Source organism: Camellia sinensis, chromosome 10, assembly GCF_055761805.1.
Source record: "Camellia sinensis isolate YWXY chromosome 10, ASM5576180v1, whole genome shotgun sequence".
In the NCBI taxonomy this organism is placed as follows: domain Eukaryota; kingdom Viridiplantae; phylum Streptophyta; class Magnoliopsida; order Ericales; family Theaceae; genus Camellia; species Camellia sinensis.
Window position 1 is genome coordinate 49,299,009 of NC_138970.1, and position 17,880 is coordinate 49,316,888.

Below are 17,880 nucleotides of genomic sequence, written 5' to 3' on the forward strand. Positions count from 1 at the left end.
GGACAGAAAATTGAGAAGTGAATTTAAATGTCGTCTTCGGGTTAGGCCAACCCAGCCTTCGAAATTGATGCCCAAGCTCGCTGATTGATTAAGCCTGGCAAGTTCTTTTTTTGGCAAGAAGACCAAGGGCCAAAAACCTTAAGCTAAGTCTTGTCTAATGCACTTGGCCCAGATAGGCTAGCTGGTTGAACCACACCCTCAAGCTAAGCCCAACAAATCGAGATTCAGATTTACTTGTAGACATTTTTTTTGTTTTTGTACTTTTTCCTACTTTTATCCCCTCTTTTCCATGAGGCTAACCACTCGAGCCAACGAACTACCTCTCACAGACCTAAGCCAGGCTATCGGGCCAGGCCGGGCTTCAACACTAGGTTCAACCTAAGCCTTGTTCATTCTATAGCCTAGTTTATCCATTGTAAAACCTGAACGGGCAGGTCATTAGCCGATGGGCCAAATGACAGCTCTCAAGTGAAACCATCTTCCTTTCCTTTTTGTTTGCAAATAGTTGAGTTTCAAACCGCCAAATGTCACACCTACAATTTTTGTTTCAAAAGAGACACATACCAAGTTTTCTGGCACTTCAAAAGGCATCCCAACCAACTGGGACAAATGCTTGTCGTATTGAGCTTAGTCGAAACGTGAAACAATTTTCTAACATGATGTTACTCAAATATTACATTAAAATCCACAACGAAACATTATTTAACAATGGACTTTTAACAATCAAACGAAAGAATAACGAATAATTTAAGAACTGGGAATGCTCCACATTTACAGGGAGAAATTTCACTATGCTTTGTATGATGTATCATCTGACCTGTATGCCTTTTCAATTATATCTATAACCTTCTCTGCTTCCCTATATCGCAGGCACGCTGGCTCTTTCTCCACCATCAAAACTGAAACTTTGCATTGAGATTTCACATTAAACCTTTGATTCTCTGCTCGGCCCCGTTGGCTGCCATCGTTGTTCCTTTGAAAAAACCCATAAGATGCTGCATTTGAAGCAATGGGTTCGTGTACTTTACAGGGGAAGCCACAAATTTCTAACTAAAAACTACAAACCACTATCTTTGTGAAGCAGCCCTTCGGTTTAGTTTCCGCTCAAGTATTTCCTCCTGAGATCGATTACAAACACAGCCCGGAAAAGGGTTTGCGTAAAAATTCTCCTCTAGCCTCGGTGACTCTCCTGGAAGTCTAAGATACGGCGCTCCAAGCCTATCAGAGTGCAACCTCTTAACCTCTGATGAGAACTTTTCCCAGGAAATCGCCCTCTCATCGTACTGATCAATCAGACTAACAAAACTTTGTCTGAAATGAAAAGAAAAAAAAAAATGTCACACATTAATGATGAAGAAGGGTTTGACATAAAAGAAGCCCAAGACAAAGCACCTGTCGGGGTTTATAGTCTTTCGAAACCCTTCAAACCTCCTGTGCCCTTGCACCGCCTTTGCCATGTTCCCATCGTATGTGAAAACAAAAACATCGCTTTCTAGCGCTACAATATAGTCCAAAGCTGCAAGGCGATTCTGATACTGCTTGAAGGGTTCAAGCTCTTCTTCAGTTGCGAGGGTGGAATGAGAGAAAACGTTTGGGAACTCAGCACGAAACGCTGCCATACTGTTGCTGCCATAAATTTCCCCAGCAACTATGTAGATTGTCGTCGTTGATGGGTACCCCATGGCCTTGAGGAATAGGGCTGCCTCTCTTGGAGACATCGGGCACCCCCCTTGGAATCTTTTTTCTTTGCTGTCTATTTCTTTCTCTTTCCAATGTTTGACATTGTACCTCATAACACGAAGTTCCTCATCCTCCTCTGCAGTCAGATTGTGACTGCAGCCGGTGAATGCAAGCATATCTTTCTCATATCTGCCATAAAAGATCGATCTAATGAGTTTTTCCACAATAAAACAAAACTAGGCATTTTGTTTTAATCAAGTGGGGTTGGCTACTTAAATCATTTTTCGCCATTCTGTTAACCATACATTGAGTTATTCCATAACTAGCAATAATGACCAATAGATACCTTAAATGGAGGGCAACATATGGCTCGCTATCGTTCCTAAGTCTGTCGACTAGTTTTTGCCCGAGATCCTCAATCTCTGTTGTGTATCGAAGAGCCTCATAGTTGGCACGACATCTGAGCCTTTGTATAGAGGTCGCAAGGCCATTATTGGCAAGTCGCGAATCAGAATGGGTAAACTTCATCACTTTGTGTTGTTTCAACAAATGAACCATCTCTCCTCTGTAGTAACTAGCCTGCAAATGAAGCATGCTTAAGACACAGTTTCATTTAATGAAAGGAACAATATTTCAGGAGCGCGCCCATAATTTTCCAGACCTTCGACCACGAGATGGGGGCCTTCAGGAGGGGTTGGATTGCCGTGTGGCTTGGTGGCAAAGATTCAATAATCTCAATATCGTCTTTTAGAACCTCAATGAAGTGCCTCCAATCAAAAATATCCTTGAAATCACTACATAGAAGTGCCAAAAATTATCAAAACATCTTACCAAAGAATTTTAAAATTAATAAATATATATATATAACATTAGTTAGTACCTTGGATCGGTCCAGAAGGACTCATGGTCGAGAGAAGGAAGAACCAATGTGGCATTCATAATCTTTGCTACGGCAATCATATCACATATCTGAAAATGAATCAAGATAGACATTTAATTTAAAGAAAAACGAAAATTTCAAAGTCCTAGAAATAACAGTTAAGCATAATTGGGTTAACTCACCCCTGTTCTCATTTGATTCAACCCACCATTGGCATGAACTAAAATGTAACCATTAGTTGCAGAACCTGTCCCTGAAAGAAGTTTTAAGTGCATATATATTTTAAAAATGATCGATTAACTGAGATTTTCTTAGAAAACAAGGAATGGAAAAGTGGAACATACTTATTCGATTCCTTGGCCGATCAACACATTGGTAATAGCTATCGCTGTTTGGTTTCATCCAAATTTCTGGTGTCTGTAAACCAAAAAGACAAAAGAGAAGTCGTAAGCTGACCAAAAAGATATAACATAACAGATTAACAGACATTTTGCGGTGTTAAAGGACGGGAGGAAAAGTAAACTATATTGATTCTTGACCGTTTGGTATATCATTAGCAGCCAATGAGTAATGTATTTGAAAACTATAAAGAAATGACAATGGCGGCGTTTGGAACCATTGAGACAGGCTATTTTAGCCTCAAATGGCAAAAAAAAAAAAAAAAAAAAAAAAAAAAGCCATTTAGCCTCACCTAACCCATTGATTAAAAAAAAAAGAAAAAAAAAGAAATGAAAAGCAGCGGCTGCTTCAGACAGTTAAATGACCATTTTACCCCTATAGATCAATTTTGAAAAAAATAAGATTAGAAATAAATTTGTCATTTTAATCTTAAACATCATTTCAAACAATTTTTTTAGTACAACAATCAACCCAAAAATTTAATCCAACTCCCCAAATACAAAAACTAAAATAACTTATTAAAATAATTAAAAAATCAAAAAACTTAAAAAAAAATCACATCCGAACAACCCACAATGTCGTGCTTGGTTTGTGCTGAGAAAAGGAATATTCTCAACAGCATCGAATACAGGTGTTGTTTGGCAAGTCGGTTTGTGGCTAAAATAGTCACAAAAGATAAAATAGATTATTTTAGTCACAACAAACAAAATATCACATTTAATTTATAATCATTACACTTTTCTCTAAAAAAAAAAATTAAAAAAATCAAAAAATTAAAAAATTCTTTCCAAACCAAACTTTTTAATTTATACTAAAATAGTTAAAAAAACTAAAAAACTAAAAAATCAATCCAATTCCCACGCGAAGGCTAAAACGGCAAAGAAACCAATCAATTGGGTGAATGAGAAAAGAAAAAGCAACTAAAGAAAAAGCATTTTTATTTTTAATCCACCATAATGGTGACACAAAAAGTCAAAGTAGAGGGTAGGCGTCTCACAAAATGTAAAACCAAAAGGAATAAAGGGCAATAACATCCAGCTAATAATTGGAATGCTCACCCCCATAATGATTTTGTTTGACAAAGACAAAAATTCAGCTAAAAAATTCATCTACACATAATTTAATTATATTAAAATATCAAAAATAAAATTTTGATTATAGAATTAAAATGAAAATTTTGAGTTAAAAAAGATAAATGCTAACAAGTGTTTTGAATATTTGTTTGTTATTGAAAATTAGGTAAAAATGTTTTAAAAATAGTGAAAATGTTTTTGAAATCAATGAAAAGTAGTTTAAAATTTGTGGAAGTGTCCTTCACTTTTTCTTTCCTTTTTTTTCTTACTAGGGGCTGGAAAGGGAAAAGAAATGTCAATTCTCTGAAAATTTGCAGAACAGGGAAAAGGGTACCCTGGAAATCCCTGATCCCTTGTTTGGTTGCTGAGAAAAAAGGAAGAACGTGACAGAAATTGAATTTTCATTTTCATGCCACTATAAAATTTCAACAAAATTAAATTTAAACCTCACACACTAGCTTGTTTTTGGGTTTAAAAATTCGAAAGGGATTAAAAAAATTCCCCTAAAATTCCTCCGTTTTCTCAGAAACCAAAAACGAAAAAATCAATGGAACTTACAGGAAACTTCTCCAATAATCGCTTAGGCATGACAGCACCAGACGATTCCTCAACCCTCTGAGCCAAAACCCAATCATCCTTGAAACTCTGAAGAATTAACAACCCATTCTCTCTTTTCTTCCCATTCACAACCTCCACATTACCACTACCCATCATCAACGAAACCTTAACGAACACCGACACCATCACCATCATCATCAAAACCCCGAAGATCGCACGGCCCACATTCCTCCCAGATACCAAATACTGTAAAATAGCACAAGCCCTCAACACCGAATCCTCCATCCTCACGTACGGACTCTTCTTCTTCAAGTACCTAATCGCCTGGTAGTGGTGGTGATTGTGATTGTGATTGTGGTTGGTGTCTGAATCGTCGTCACAATCGTCGAGTCCGTTTGAGAGGAAAGCAGTTTCAAGGCCTTTCTCGGCGTCCATTAAATCGGGGATGCGGCGGCGGTGGGTGGTGGGACCGAGAAGTCTTGGACTGCCGCTGCAGGAGGAGGAGGAGGTGGTGGTGGTGGTGGCGCCACCGCTTGACATCGGCTGTTTGGTCAACGAGAAAGTGAAAAATGAAAACTGAGAATAACCAAGAAAAAATGATGACAGAGAGAGAGAGAGGGAGAGAGGGAATTGAGGGGAGGTTATTGATTGAGAACCGCCGGTTTGGCTGGTGGTGGTGGTGGTGGTGAGTGGTGGGTATGGTGTTGTGGGTGTTTTTTTTTGGGTTTTTTTTTGTTTTGTTTTGTTTTTGTTTTTTGTTTTTTTGTTTTTTTTGGGTGTGTTTTTCTCTCTCTATGTCTGAATTTTTTCATTCATGAATGAACGAGGAAGAAGGGTCCGAAAGAGAAGGCGAGCACAGAGGGTAATCTGCCGTTGTGTGAGAACTCCTCTGTACTCTCTCTCTTCGTGTTTATGTTTATATATAGTACGGTATATACATATATCTCCCTCTCTCCATATGATATAGGCAGACAGAGATGTGTATACATGTATAAGAGTACAGGTTTAAATTTAATAATGTGATAAATAATTAAAATATTTAAAATAATATATTTTTAATTATTAATTACTCATATATTTCACATATTATTAGATTTAAATAATAATCTAAAATGAAGAGTTATATATAATTTTCTTTTATAATATACGGAGAGAGAGATGTGTAGTCGTAATAGATGGTGGGCCTGAGGTATGGGCAAAGAAAATCAGACAATTATTCAGTAATTTTTTGAAAAATGACATTCGAATACAACTTGAAAAATGATAGCATGTGATTAATCTATTTTATTTCCATTTACGGAAAATTAGTATTTTAAAACATTAATTTTTTTTCAAAAATTAAAAATTAAAATAACATAAATTTCTTATTTTATCCTTTTTCTAAATTTATTAACATTAATATTTTTTAAGTATAATAATTGTATTACCAAATAATAATTTTGAAAAAATATTTGATAAGTATCTCAAATTATAATTCTACCTATTGATTTGAGTGTGATGTTTGTTTTGAGCTTTCAAATCATAATTCTATATCCATTTCTCAAAACTCAATTCAAAACATAATCATTACTTTTCAAAACTCATAACCAAACACATAATTCAAAACTCTTTTTCAAAACTCAATTTAAATCAATATTTTAATTTTTTAAATATTTTAAATATTTAAATATGTTACGATTTTTTTAATTTTTTAATTTTTTAAATTTTAAAATATTTTATAAAAATAAATTCAAACTCTATTTTATAAAAATATTTTTAAACATTTTAATTTTTTTGTTATGTATTTAGTTACGATTTGAGTATAGAGTTGTGAAAATAGAATGGAGTTTCGAGTTATGTATTTGGTTATGAGTTTTAAAAATAATTTCTTAATTGAGTTTTGTTTTATGTGTTTACTTACGATTTGAGTGTAGAGTTGTTTTTAAATTTAAAATATTAAAAATTTAAATTATTTAAAATTTTTAAATATTTAAATTATTTAAATTTTTTGAATATTTATTTTAATTTTTTACTTATTAAATTTTTTAGATTATTTAAATTATTTAAATATTTATGATTTAAATTTTTTGAATATTATTTTGAAAAAAAATTATTTCCTTTGTAGTATTTTTAATTAAAAAATTGATTAATGTTATTTTCTGTTAATAATAAATTTTTTTAATTGAATTTTAAAAAGAGTTTGGTTATGAGTGTTGATCAGAATTTTCAATAGTATGAAAGTAGTGTACTTTGTTATGAGTTATAACAATTTGAATTAAGTTTTGAAAACTCTTTCAAAAACTCATAACTAAACAAATTTTCTTACTTCACATGTCAAATTAAACTTTCAAAATTCAATTCCACACTCAATTTAAAACTCAATTTAACACTCTATTAAAAAATCATAACCAAACAAATTTTCTACAGTCAAATCATAATTTCAAAATACACAAACTCAAAATACAACTCATATTTTCAAATCATAATTAAAAAATTTTACCAAAAGGAGCCTAATATTTTTGAAATGTAATCATTGTTCTACCAAAAAATGTTAAATTTTACCAAATGAGCTATTATTTTGAAATGGAGAGAATACACGATATATTATAAAGGGAATTACATAAAAATGAGAAATGGTACACTTATTTGCAAAATAGTCGGGGTTCAAAAATAATTGTAAACAAATGGAATCTATGTCAATGATTTTTACTTTTTATAAAAGACGTATAAAAATAAAGAGGGAATAATTTGATAATTTGTTATTATTTTTTTATTTTTTAACTAAAAATATGTCTTTCCAAACAAGGCCTAATTATTGCAATGCCCCCTTTCCTCTCCTTTTTTTTTTTTTTGGACTCTCTTATTTGTCTTCGTTTCTCTCTCTCACCCATCAAACTACCAACCATCCTTCCACTATATAGTCACCATTCACCCTTCTCTCATTCAATCCCTTCACCACCAGCCCCTCCTTTTAATCCCCAAAACACATATCATTCATCTCCAAGAAACAAAACAGAGAAAAAGATAGATGAGACGAAAAAAAAAAAAGAAAAAAAGAAAAAAAGATCTAGAAGTTGTGGTGATTGATCTGAAATAGTAGAGGAAATCCTAATGGTGGAGGATATCACAATAGCGAGGGTATTGTGGTGGTTGTTTTGGTCTCCGGTGATGAAGATTGTTGTTTGGGATATTTGCTAATTTTGGCTTTTTGGCTAAATTAAATAGGCTAAAAAGTCAATAAGATAAAATGTCATATTCAAATCATAATCATTTCACTTTTCCTCTCTCAAAAATCAAAAAAACCAAAAAAAGTCAAAAAACTAAAAAATCAACCCAACCTTCCAAAGGAAGAGCAAATGAGACTTAAGTGGATGATAAGGTGGGCAGAGTGGATGAGATGGCAGAAGAAGTGACGAAGATCTTGGTATTGGGTAGAGAAGGATTTCGAAGGGGTTGGTGGATATGTTATTGGGCAAAAGTGGTGGCAGAAAGAGTTGCAGTGCGGTCTTAGATGAACAAATGAGCTAAGTGAAGACAAAAAAAAAAAAAAAGGCGAGAAAGGTATATGTGAGGGGGGTGGTGGTTGTAGAGGGTCAAAAATTAAAATCCAAATTAAGTATGGACCTAAGTGCAGAAGTCGCCCCTGTTAGGTGACTAGGAATGATTAAAGGAGCATGGGCCAAAGCCCAAGAAAAGTGGGTCAGCAGTGGGCCAGAGCAGGTCTGACCCGCCAAAGGTCCGAACAAACTCCATAAAGAAAAATGTCTAAGTCAAGCTGTGGAGGCAACACTTGCAGCGGTCAAGTTTCTGAGGCATTTTGTCTCAGTGTTGCCATTTCCAATATTGTCTATTCCGTCGTCATTTGAAGTTGCTGAGGGAAAGAGAAAACTGAAGCAACGAAGTTACAAAGGCAGCACTTGCAGCGGCCAAGTTGCGGAGGTACTTTGTCTTAGTGCCGCTGTGGAGAAGTGGTTTGGAAATACTCTCTAGATCTTGGAGGACGCTCATGATCCTTTGCTAGTCACCTGAAAAGGAATAAACACTCGGTCGGGGGTGCCGGAATTAGCACTCAGACGGGAAAGTCAGTCTCTACACTCAAGATTGCTTGTATTCTAAGTTAAGCATAATAGTTCTCACATACCTCTTTCTGGCTGATGTTCTTCTATTTATATCTTTTCTTTCTTGGGCCTCAGGATTGGGCCCATCCTCAATTCGGCATTCGGCCCCTTTCGCAGTAGGCTACTTTTCATTCGGCCCCTTACCCAACCGGCCTTTCGACCGAATAGGGTATGGGGCCGAATATGTGGGGCAAAGCCGAATACTATATTTATATTCCATCTTTCCAAGTTCATCTATTTGGCCTCTTTGCGATCCCCATTATTCGGCCCCCACAATTGCCCCCCAAACACCCCACTAATGACAGTTGGTTGGAGTGTTTGGTTTTGAACTCGAAAAGTCAAGGCCGAAATTCGGCGGCTGGCCTCATTCCAATGCAGATGTCTGAGCACACGCTTCTCGGTTATCATTTCAACTTCCCGCCCATTCGTACACTTCTATTTATTATGATTTAAAATTTGGACGTCCTTTCAAATACATACACTTTCAGATACTTGTTGCTGGCTTTCCTTCCAAACTATTTCTGCAACTTCCTTTGTTTCACAATCTTCTTCGTCTCTTGTAAGTTTTCTCCCTCTTTGCTCTAAATCCTTTTTCCTAGTTTGTTTTTAGTTTAGAATATATCTATAAACTGAAGAAAATGGCAAAACATTTGAAAGATCTCCTCTCTTCGGATTGAATTTCTGGCTTTCGACGCCATTTTTCCATTCCTGATGACGTCCGTCTGTCTCTTGTGACAGACGGCACCCTCAATATGGAGAGGACTGACGAAACCACGATCGTCTTCCCTCTCCTGTCAATCGCAGAGGGTGGAGTCCGATTCCCCCTTCACCCACTCCTTAGGGCTGTGCTCTTCCATTTAGGTCTAATTCCTTCCCAACCTAATGTCAATTTCTTTAGAGTAATAATGTGGATTGTAGCGCTAAACCGTCACCTTAGGATCAACCTCGACATTCTTGCTATTCGGCATTGTTATGCCTTGGACAAGTCTTCCGGTCGGCACGGTCGTTATTTCCTTAGGGCCAAGGACACCGATCATCAACTAGTGACTATGCTTTCCAGCTTTCGGAAGCGAGTCGATGACGTTGTGGTCGTTGTCCAAGGTAACTAGGAATTCGACGAAGGCGAGGATCGCCTCGATCCTATTCCTAGGCGGAGGGGCGAACCAGGTGGCCGTATAGCCTGTTGTGTTTATTTTTCCTTTTGTTATATTTGTAAAGCTTCACTTTTGAGACCTAATGGTTTTGCTTGTGTAGGAAACGTTCTGAAGAAAGTTTTGACCTCAACCGACGACGCCGTTCTTTCGGAGATAAAAGTTGCTTTGAAATACTTCGGCCGTCCAAGCCTTCAGAAACAAGGGAGGGCGACCCATATTCTGCTTCAATACGAGCCGACGTACACGACTTTCTCAGCAGCAGAAAACATCCCGATTCCAAGGGGCGAGGAGTTTCCAACGACTCTTATTTTGACCAACTTCAAAAACTTGCGCCAAATCGGCTTCGAAGGATCCAACTCGGAGCTCGCAGAAGAAGTCGCTGACGAATCAGGTCAGATGGAGGCTGAAGTAGACGAGGCTTTAAGGCTAGCGTTTAAAGAAGTCGGCCTCAATCTAGCCAACCCTCCGTCCACCTCAAGTCGAGGGGAAGGTTACGACGACGTCTTTAATGGATTAGAGGATCTTCCCGGCACGTTCCTTAAAGATATGGCCAGCTTGTCACTTACAAAGCTCGCCAAAAAGGCCAACGCCGAACGCATGGCCGTGCGGCGGAGAGCGGAGGCCATTCGAGCAGAGGCCAATCGATCCGAAGTGCTGCCCGTCGCAGATGTTGAGCCGCCCCTACCTATTACGAAGGAGGCGATTCAAGTACGAGATGCCGAGTTGGAGCCGATCGTGCCGGCAAATGACAAGGCTGAGCGACGCTTGGAGAAGCGTCCTGTCGAGGTTGAGACCGGGTCTGGAGAAGAGCCTGCCGACAAACAGCCGCGTTTAGAGGAGTCGGATACAGTTGTGCCTTTTGTGGTTCAACCAAAGGTAAGAAACATGCCGATCTCCTCTGACGCGTCGGCTATAAAAGACCCAGCCGTTGCGCTCGGCCTGGCCTCATTAGTCTCATTGTCATTTAACAAGGCCACTTTCCGCTCAGAGCCAGACGTCTTAGCGGTAGCGTTAGCCGCTCAATTGGCTCTTCTGGTAAATATCTTGATCTTGTCTTTCTTTTCTGTGCATATATGTTTGGATTTAACCTCCTACTCCTGTTTTGTATACGGTCGGAAGGATAGCCGAGATAGTCCGCCGCCAGCACGACGCCATCGAACGAATTGGCTGTTTACAAACCGAAGTTGAGGGCCAAAGGAGCCGTGCCGAGTTTGAGGCCTTGAGGGCGAAAATGGAAGCTGCCAGGGCCGAGGTCGAGTTGGAGAGGGCTAGAGATGCGGACCAACTCAGATTGGCTGCCGAGCAGAGGGCGGACACGAGCGAAGCTGCACTTAAGTTAGCCCAAGAGGCAATCGCCAAACTTGAGGCGGACTTGGCAGAATCAAAGGCGGCGAAGGAGGTAGCCAACGCTGAAGCTTCAAAGGCGTATGAGGCTGGGGAAGGCGCTGCCCTGAAAAATTACGTTCAAGAAGTCCCCAAATTTGAGAATCAGGGATTCAAACACGGTTGGCTCAAAGCCCTTACTGCTGCTAATATGACATTGGCTATGCCAATTCCATACGAGCAAGTGGATGTTGAGCTGCTGGAGTCTGACTCTGAGGACTGATTTGGGCGACACTTGTTTTTACTTTAGGATTTCAATGTATTTTACAGCTTTTCGTTTGGTATTGCTACAGTCATTTTCATTTCAGATGTTTTTTCTTTTTGTTTTTGCTAGGCATTTGTATGCGAACTTGTAGCGTTTTGTTTAGTAGTTTTCATATGTAAAATGGCTACAATTTGTGCCCAATTTACTTAATGAAAATTCATTTTGTACTTTGTTGTTAGTTGTGCTAAATTGTGTCATTGATGAATGATATAGTGTTTTGCTATTTTGGATAATACATTCATGTAGATAATTAGGCAATTTTAACTCCAAAAAGCCGAATGCTTGTAGCTCATGGAATGGCTGTGGCACGCATCGATCGGCATTGGGCCTAGATACTTGGCCGATCAGATTAATAAATCTGCCCCTGCCCCAGCCAGTGCAGGAACTTCATAAGCCGAATGGGACTAGTTCGTGGAATGGCTGAGGCGTAGATCGATCGGCATTGGGCCTAGATACTTGGTCGATCAGATTAATAAATCTGCCCCTGCCCCAGCCAATGCAGGAATTTCATAAGCCGAACGAGACTAGTTCATGGAATGGCTGAGGTGTAGATCGATCGGCATTGGGCCTAGATACTTGGCCGATGAGATTAATAAATCTGCTCCTGCCCCAGCCAGTGCAGGAACTTCGTAAGCCGAATGGGACTAGTTCGTGGAATGGCTGAGGCGTAGATCGATCGGCATTGGGCCTAGATACTTAGCCGATCAGATTCATAAATCTGGCCTTGCCCCAGCCAATGTAGGAACTTCATAAGCCGAATGGGACTAGTTCGTGGAATGGTTGAGGCGTAGATCGATCGACATCTGGCCTTTGGGCGTTTAGAATTAATGACGTCGCCTCGGGGTCGCTGCATACATTAAGGATAAATGAGATGATTTCACACCAGTAATTCCACTTACTTTTATTCAGACTTGATTTAAACTAGTCTGGGACAAGTGCGAATGTCAAATAGGTTGTTCTTCAACAGCAGAGGAGAAGGACGAACATTGACTGAGTTAGACGCTGCAATGAATCGCAGTAGCGAGCCTGTGCGCGTGGGAGGAAGGGCGTCCAAAGAACGGGACAGGCGTCAGCCCCCTAGTCGTCGAAGCAGATCACCCCGAAAGGAGAAAAAGCAACGGGGAAGCTTCTCGCGACCGCGACCGAGAAGCGAGCCCGACGCGACGCCACGACCATTGAGTTTTGTGATTTTCGTGGGAAATAAACTGATGACGGAGGTGGATTCCATCATCAACGATCCAAGTGTAGCAGTCGAGTTCGCGCGACAGATCTTTCTACCGGAGGTGTAGCAGTCGATGGCTGGATGACAAGATTTTGACGTATTTCGAGAAGGCATCCATGGGGCGATGAAGGGCTGTACACCGCTTATGAGGTTGGCATGCGTCTGCGCGTCGCGCGTCGGGAAATAGAGACGAAAGAAGAACGAATATGTAGCTTGAAAGTTCGCGCGGAAAAAGTCGAGCGTGAGCTTAGGGAACTTAGGAAGGCTCAAACCGTCGAGCCTCGTGCGGCAGGTCACTCTAACCCGGTCGTGGACGAAAGAGTGACCCAATGGCTGTTAAGTCACGCGTTAGCCGATAGGGAGACGGGAAACATGTTTGCCGTGGAAAATGCAAGGACCATAGGGTATGAACAAGGCTTTCATGCGGGCCGAAAGATTGGGATCGACAAAACCAAGGAGAAGCTTGCAGAGGAGGTTTGCTGATATGAGAACCGTGGCTTTAGGCACGATTGGATTAAGGCACTTCAGGCTGCGGAGGCTCTTCGAGCAGAGGGTGTTGATTCGGCGTTACCATGGTACCAACGTGATCATTTTCCCTTTTCCACCTTTGAAGTCAAAAAGAGTGACGATGAGGGAGAAGCCACGTATGAGTAAACATTGTAATGAGAAATCTGATGTAATTTTCGATTGATTGAATAATAGTACATCGTCTATTTTTATTGTAATTTTGAATAATAGTACATTGATTGAAATCTATGTAATTTTGAGTGATGAAAGGTGTTTGTGTTTTGTTGTAATTTTTATTCGACAAGCATTTGCATGTTTTGCGTTTCATAGTGTAAACAGATTTTGTCGGCTCGACGTAAGAGCACTCTACATTTAGTATCTATTCTGCTCCAGATTCAGGTTTCAAAATCGGAATCTTTAATTGGCCAATTGTACATTAAGTATTTATTCGGCTCTAGATTCAGGCTTCGAAATCGGAATCTTTAATTGGTCAATCGTTCATTAAGTATTTATTTGGCTCCAGAGATCATGCACGACGGGCGCTTCAAATTCGGAGGATTAATCGGCACAAAGGTGTCATGCAAAAGCGAGGCTCCAAATCCGGAGGCTTTATCGGCCCAAAGGCGTCATGCGCTGATGGGGCTCTGAATCCGGAGACTTGTATTAGCCAATTGTGATATCCACGAAGGGCGCTTCGAATCCGGAGGCTTTTTCGGCCCAAAGACGTCATGCGCCGAAGGGGCTCTGAATCTGGAGACTTGTATTGGCCAATCGGGATATCCACGAAGGGCGCTCCAAATCCGAAGGCTTTTTCGGCTCAAAGACGTCATGCATCGAAGGGGCTCCGAATCTGGAGACTTGTATTGGCCAATCAGGATATCCACGAAGGGCGCCCCGAATCCGGAGGCTTTTTCGGCCTAAAAACGTCATGCGCCGATGGGGCTCCGAATCCGAAGACTTGTATTAGCCAATCATGATAACCACGAAGGGCTCTCCGAATCCAGAGGCTTTTTCGGCCCAAAGACGTCATGCGCCGAAGGGGCTCCGAATCCAGAGACTTGTATTGGCCAATCGGGATATCCACGAAAGGGCGCTCCAAATTCGGAGGCTTTTTCGGCCCAAAGACGTCATGCGCCAAAGGGGCTCCGAATCCGGAGACTTGTATTGGCCAATTGGGATATCCACGAAGGGCGCTTCGAATCCGGAGGCTTTTTCGGTCCAAAGACGTCGTGCGCCGATGGGGCTCCGAATCCGGAGACTTGTATTGGCCAATCATGATATTCACGAAGGGCGTTTCGAATCCGGAGGCTTTTTCAGCTCAAAGACGTCATGTGCTGAAGGCGCTCCCGAAGGGCGCTCCGAATCCGGAGGCTTTTTCGGAACGCCTTTGAACTGGACATTGTAGTGAGTAAATAGCGATCTTTGCATTACAGAAAATGAGATGTACATGGCGAACCGTTTAGAACAAGTATCTTGTCCCATAAGTCGGGTCAATGATAAAATTTGCGTAAATGCGTGGAATTCCAAGGCCGAGGCAGACTCCTTCCTGACATGTGCTTGAGCCAATATGCCCTCACTCCTGCGATTGAATCAATTTGATACGGGCCGTCCCAGTTAGGACCTAACTTTCCATCAGCCAGTTTTCTGGTAGCGGGAAGTACTTTCTTCAGGACCAGCTCCCTTAGTGAGTAGCGGCGCAGCTGAACCCGTTGATTATACGACTTAGCAAGCTGTTGCTGATACCGCACCACTGATGTAAGGGCACGGTCTCTTCGTTCTTCAATCAGAACTAAATCCAAGGCAAGCATCATGTCGTTTCGGCCTAAATAAAAACTTTCGATTTCAAGGTTGGGAGGCCGATTTCCAGGGGTATGATTGTCTGTGTTCCAAAGCATAGGGCAAACGGCGTTTCCCCAGTCGATCGTCTCGGCGTAGTTCGATGAGCCCACAACACACTCGGCAATTCTTTGACCCATTTGCCTTTAGCTTTCTCCAACCTCTTCTTGATACCGTCTAAGATGGATTTGTTAGAGGCTTCGGCTTGACCATTGTTTTGGGGGTAAGTCGGTGTGGAAAATTAGGGCCGGATACCATACTTGCTGCACAGCTCTCGGTAGACACCGCAATCGAACTGGGTGCCGTTGTTTGAGATGAGAGCTTTCAGAATACCGAATCGTGTTATGATATTTCTCCATACAAAGCACTTGACATCGGCGTCTCGAATGTGCGTTAATGCCTCTGCTTCAACCCATTTCATGAAGTAATCTGTGGCGACGATCAAGTATCGCTTGTTCCCTGGGGCCCTTGGCAATGGTCCTACGATATCAAGCCTCCACTGGGCAAATGGCCAGGGACTGGTGATAGAGCTTAGCTCTTTAGCAGGCAGGTGGGTTAACGAGGAGAACTTCTGGCACTGTTCACATTTCTTCACCTAACTTTCGGCATCAGCTCTCATTGTCGCCCAGTAATACCCCTGCGTTATAGCTCTATGGGCCAAAGTGCGCTCGCCGAAATGGGCACCACAACTGCTTTCATGTATTTCAGTAAGAAGCTCTTCGACTTTGTCGGGGTGTACACATTCCAAATATGGACTAGAGAGGAATTTTTTATAAAGCCTTCCTTGCGGATCTAAGTAGTATCGTAGGGCTTTGTTTCGCAGCTTGTGCACTTCTTTCTTGTCCTCTGGGAGCTGTTCGGAAGACAGGAATGCGACAATAGGATCCATCCAACTCGGTCCAAATTCTATAACATTGACCTGGACTTCCTCCAAAGGGCCAATGCTCGGCTCCGGGATGAAACCTACTTCGATGGTCCGTTTAATCTCTGAGTTAATGGTGGAGGCTAGGCAGGCAAGGGCATTTGCATGTGTGTTTTGATCACGAGTTATCTGGTTCAATTCGTGATGGTCAAATTTTGCCAGCAAGGAGTTAGTCGTTTTCATGTAAACCGCCATACGGTCATTTCTTGCCGCGTACTCCCCCTTCAGTTGATTAATCACTAGTTTGGAATCGCAAAATACAAGTAGACGCTGAGCAACCAGAAGATGTGCATTCCGCAAACCGGCTAGAAGGGTCTCGTATTCGGCTTTGTTATTTGATGCTTCGAAGCCGAGCTTGACGGCCTGCTCAATTATTGCGTCGTCAGGAGCCATGATCACAACTCCGGCTTGGCTGCCCCGCTGATTGGATAATCCATCACAGTACAACTGCCAGATGTCCCTAACATAAATTCTTCAGTTCGGCTTCGGTCGAACTTCATCGGACTTGAAATTGGCAAGACCCCTAGTGAATTCGGCAACAAAGTCGGCTAGCACCTGTCCTTTGATTGAGGTTCTAGGTAGAAACTAAATGTCGTACTGGTCGAGTTCAGGAGCCCACTTTGAAACACGTCCTGACGCTTCTGCACTTCGTAGTATTGATCGGAGGGGATAATCTGTTAGCACTCCGATGCCATGTCCTTGGAAGTAGTGCATCAGTTTTCTTGCACCATGACTAGGGCTAGGATGAGTTTTTCCAGCAGAAGGTAGCGTGTTTCGGCGTCGACCATTGCCTTGATCACATAATATACTGGCCGCTGCTCCCCCAGCTCTTCTTTTATCAGTACGGCGCTGACGGCCTTGTTGGAAACTGCCAGATACAAAATGAGCGGGTCACCAGCAGCAGGTGTTGTCAAGAGTGGTATTGAGCGGAGGTAAGTCTTGAGGCCGTTGAAAGCGGCTTCGCATTCAGCGGACCATTCAAAAGCCTTGCCCTGCCGTAGTGTATGGAAGAATTGTCAGCAGAGATCTGTAGACCAGCTAATGAACCTGTTGAGTGCGGCGGCCATCCCCATCAGCTTTTGAACCTCTTTTACTTAACGAGGGGAGCTGAGTTCCAAGATTGCTGTGATTTGCCTCGGGTTGGCCTCGATTCCCCGGTGGTTGACAATGTAACCCAAGAACTTACTGGAGCCGATCCCAACTGCACATTTGGAAGCATTCAGCTTCATTTTGTATTTGCATAAGATGCCGAACGTCTCTTCTAGATCGGCTAGATGGGTTTGCTCTTCTCTGGACTTGACCACCATGTCATCAATGTACACTTCCATAGTGTGGCTGAGTTGCTCCTTGAACATAGCCGTGACCAGTCTTTGGTAAGTTGCCCCTGCGTTCTTCAGCCCAAAAGGTATAACCTTATAGTCGTAGGTTCCTCTTGGGGTGAGGAATGCAGTTTTTTCTTGGTCCTCAGGATGCATGGCGATCTGATGGTAGCCTCTGTAAGCATCGAGGAAGCTCATGCGCTGATGGCGCGCTGTCGCTATACGAGTTGGTCAATTCTGGGTAGGGGAAAACAATCTTTGGGACAGGCTTTGTTTAGGTCTATGAAATCGACGCAAACTCGCTAAGTCCCATTTTTCTTCTTCACAACCACTGTATTAGAGAGTCATGTAGGGTAGGTCACTTCCTTGATTGCCCCAGCGTCAAGCAACCTGTCAACTTCCTCAACAACGGCGGCAGTGTACTCTGCGGTTGACCGCCGACTTTTCTAAATAATCGGCTTGCGTTTAGGGTCAACATTCAAACGGTGCTGCGAAACGGACGGATCTATACCCGACATCTCGTATGGAGTCCACGCAAAGACGTCAAGGTTGCTGAGCAAGAAAGAGATTAGCTTCTGTTTGTCG

The 17,880-nt window shown here is 41.5% G+C and overlaps 1 protein-coding gene across 1 annotated transcript; it reads right to left on the reverse strand.

The window, feature by feature from the left end:
• Window positions 1-568: 568 nt before the first annotated feature.
• LOC114320541 (O-fucosyltransferase 19) lies at window positions 569-5,738 on the reverse strand. The gene is made up of 8 exons (XM_028267607.2): window positions 4,591-5,738; window positions 2,905-2,977; window positions 2,743-2,813; window positions 2,561-2,649; window positions 2,342-2,474; window positions 2,027-2,259; window positions 1,393-1,869; window positions 569-1,311 (listed from the first exon to the last, which is right to left on the reverse strand). Exons 1-8 carry the CDS (start codon window positions 5,128-5,130, stop codon window positions 1,068-1,070), a joined length of 1,860 nt encoding a protein of 619 aa, XP_028123408.2. The 5' UTR covers window positions 5,131-5,738; the 3' UTR covers window positions 569-1,067.
• Window positions 5,739-17,880: the final 12,142 nt, after the last annotated feature.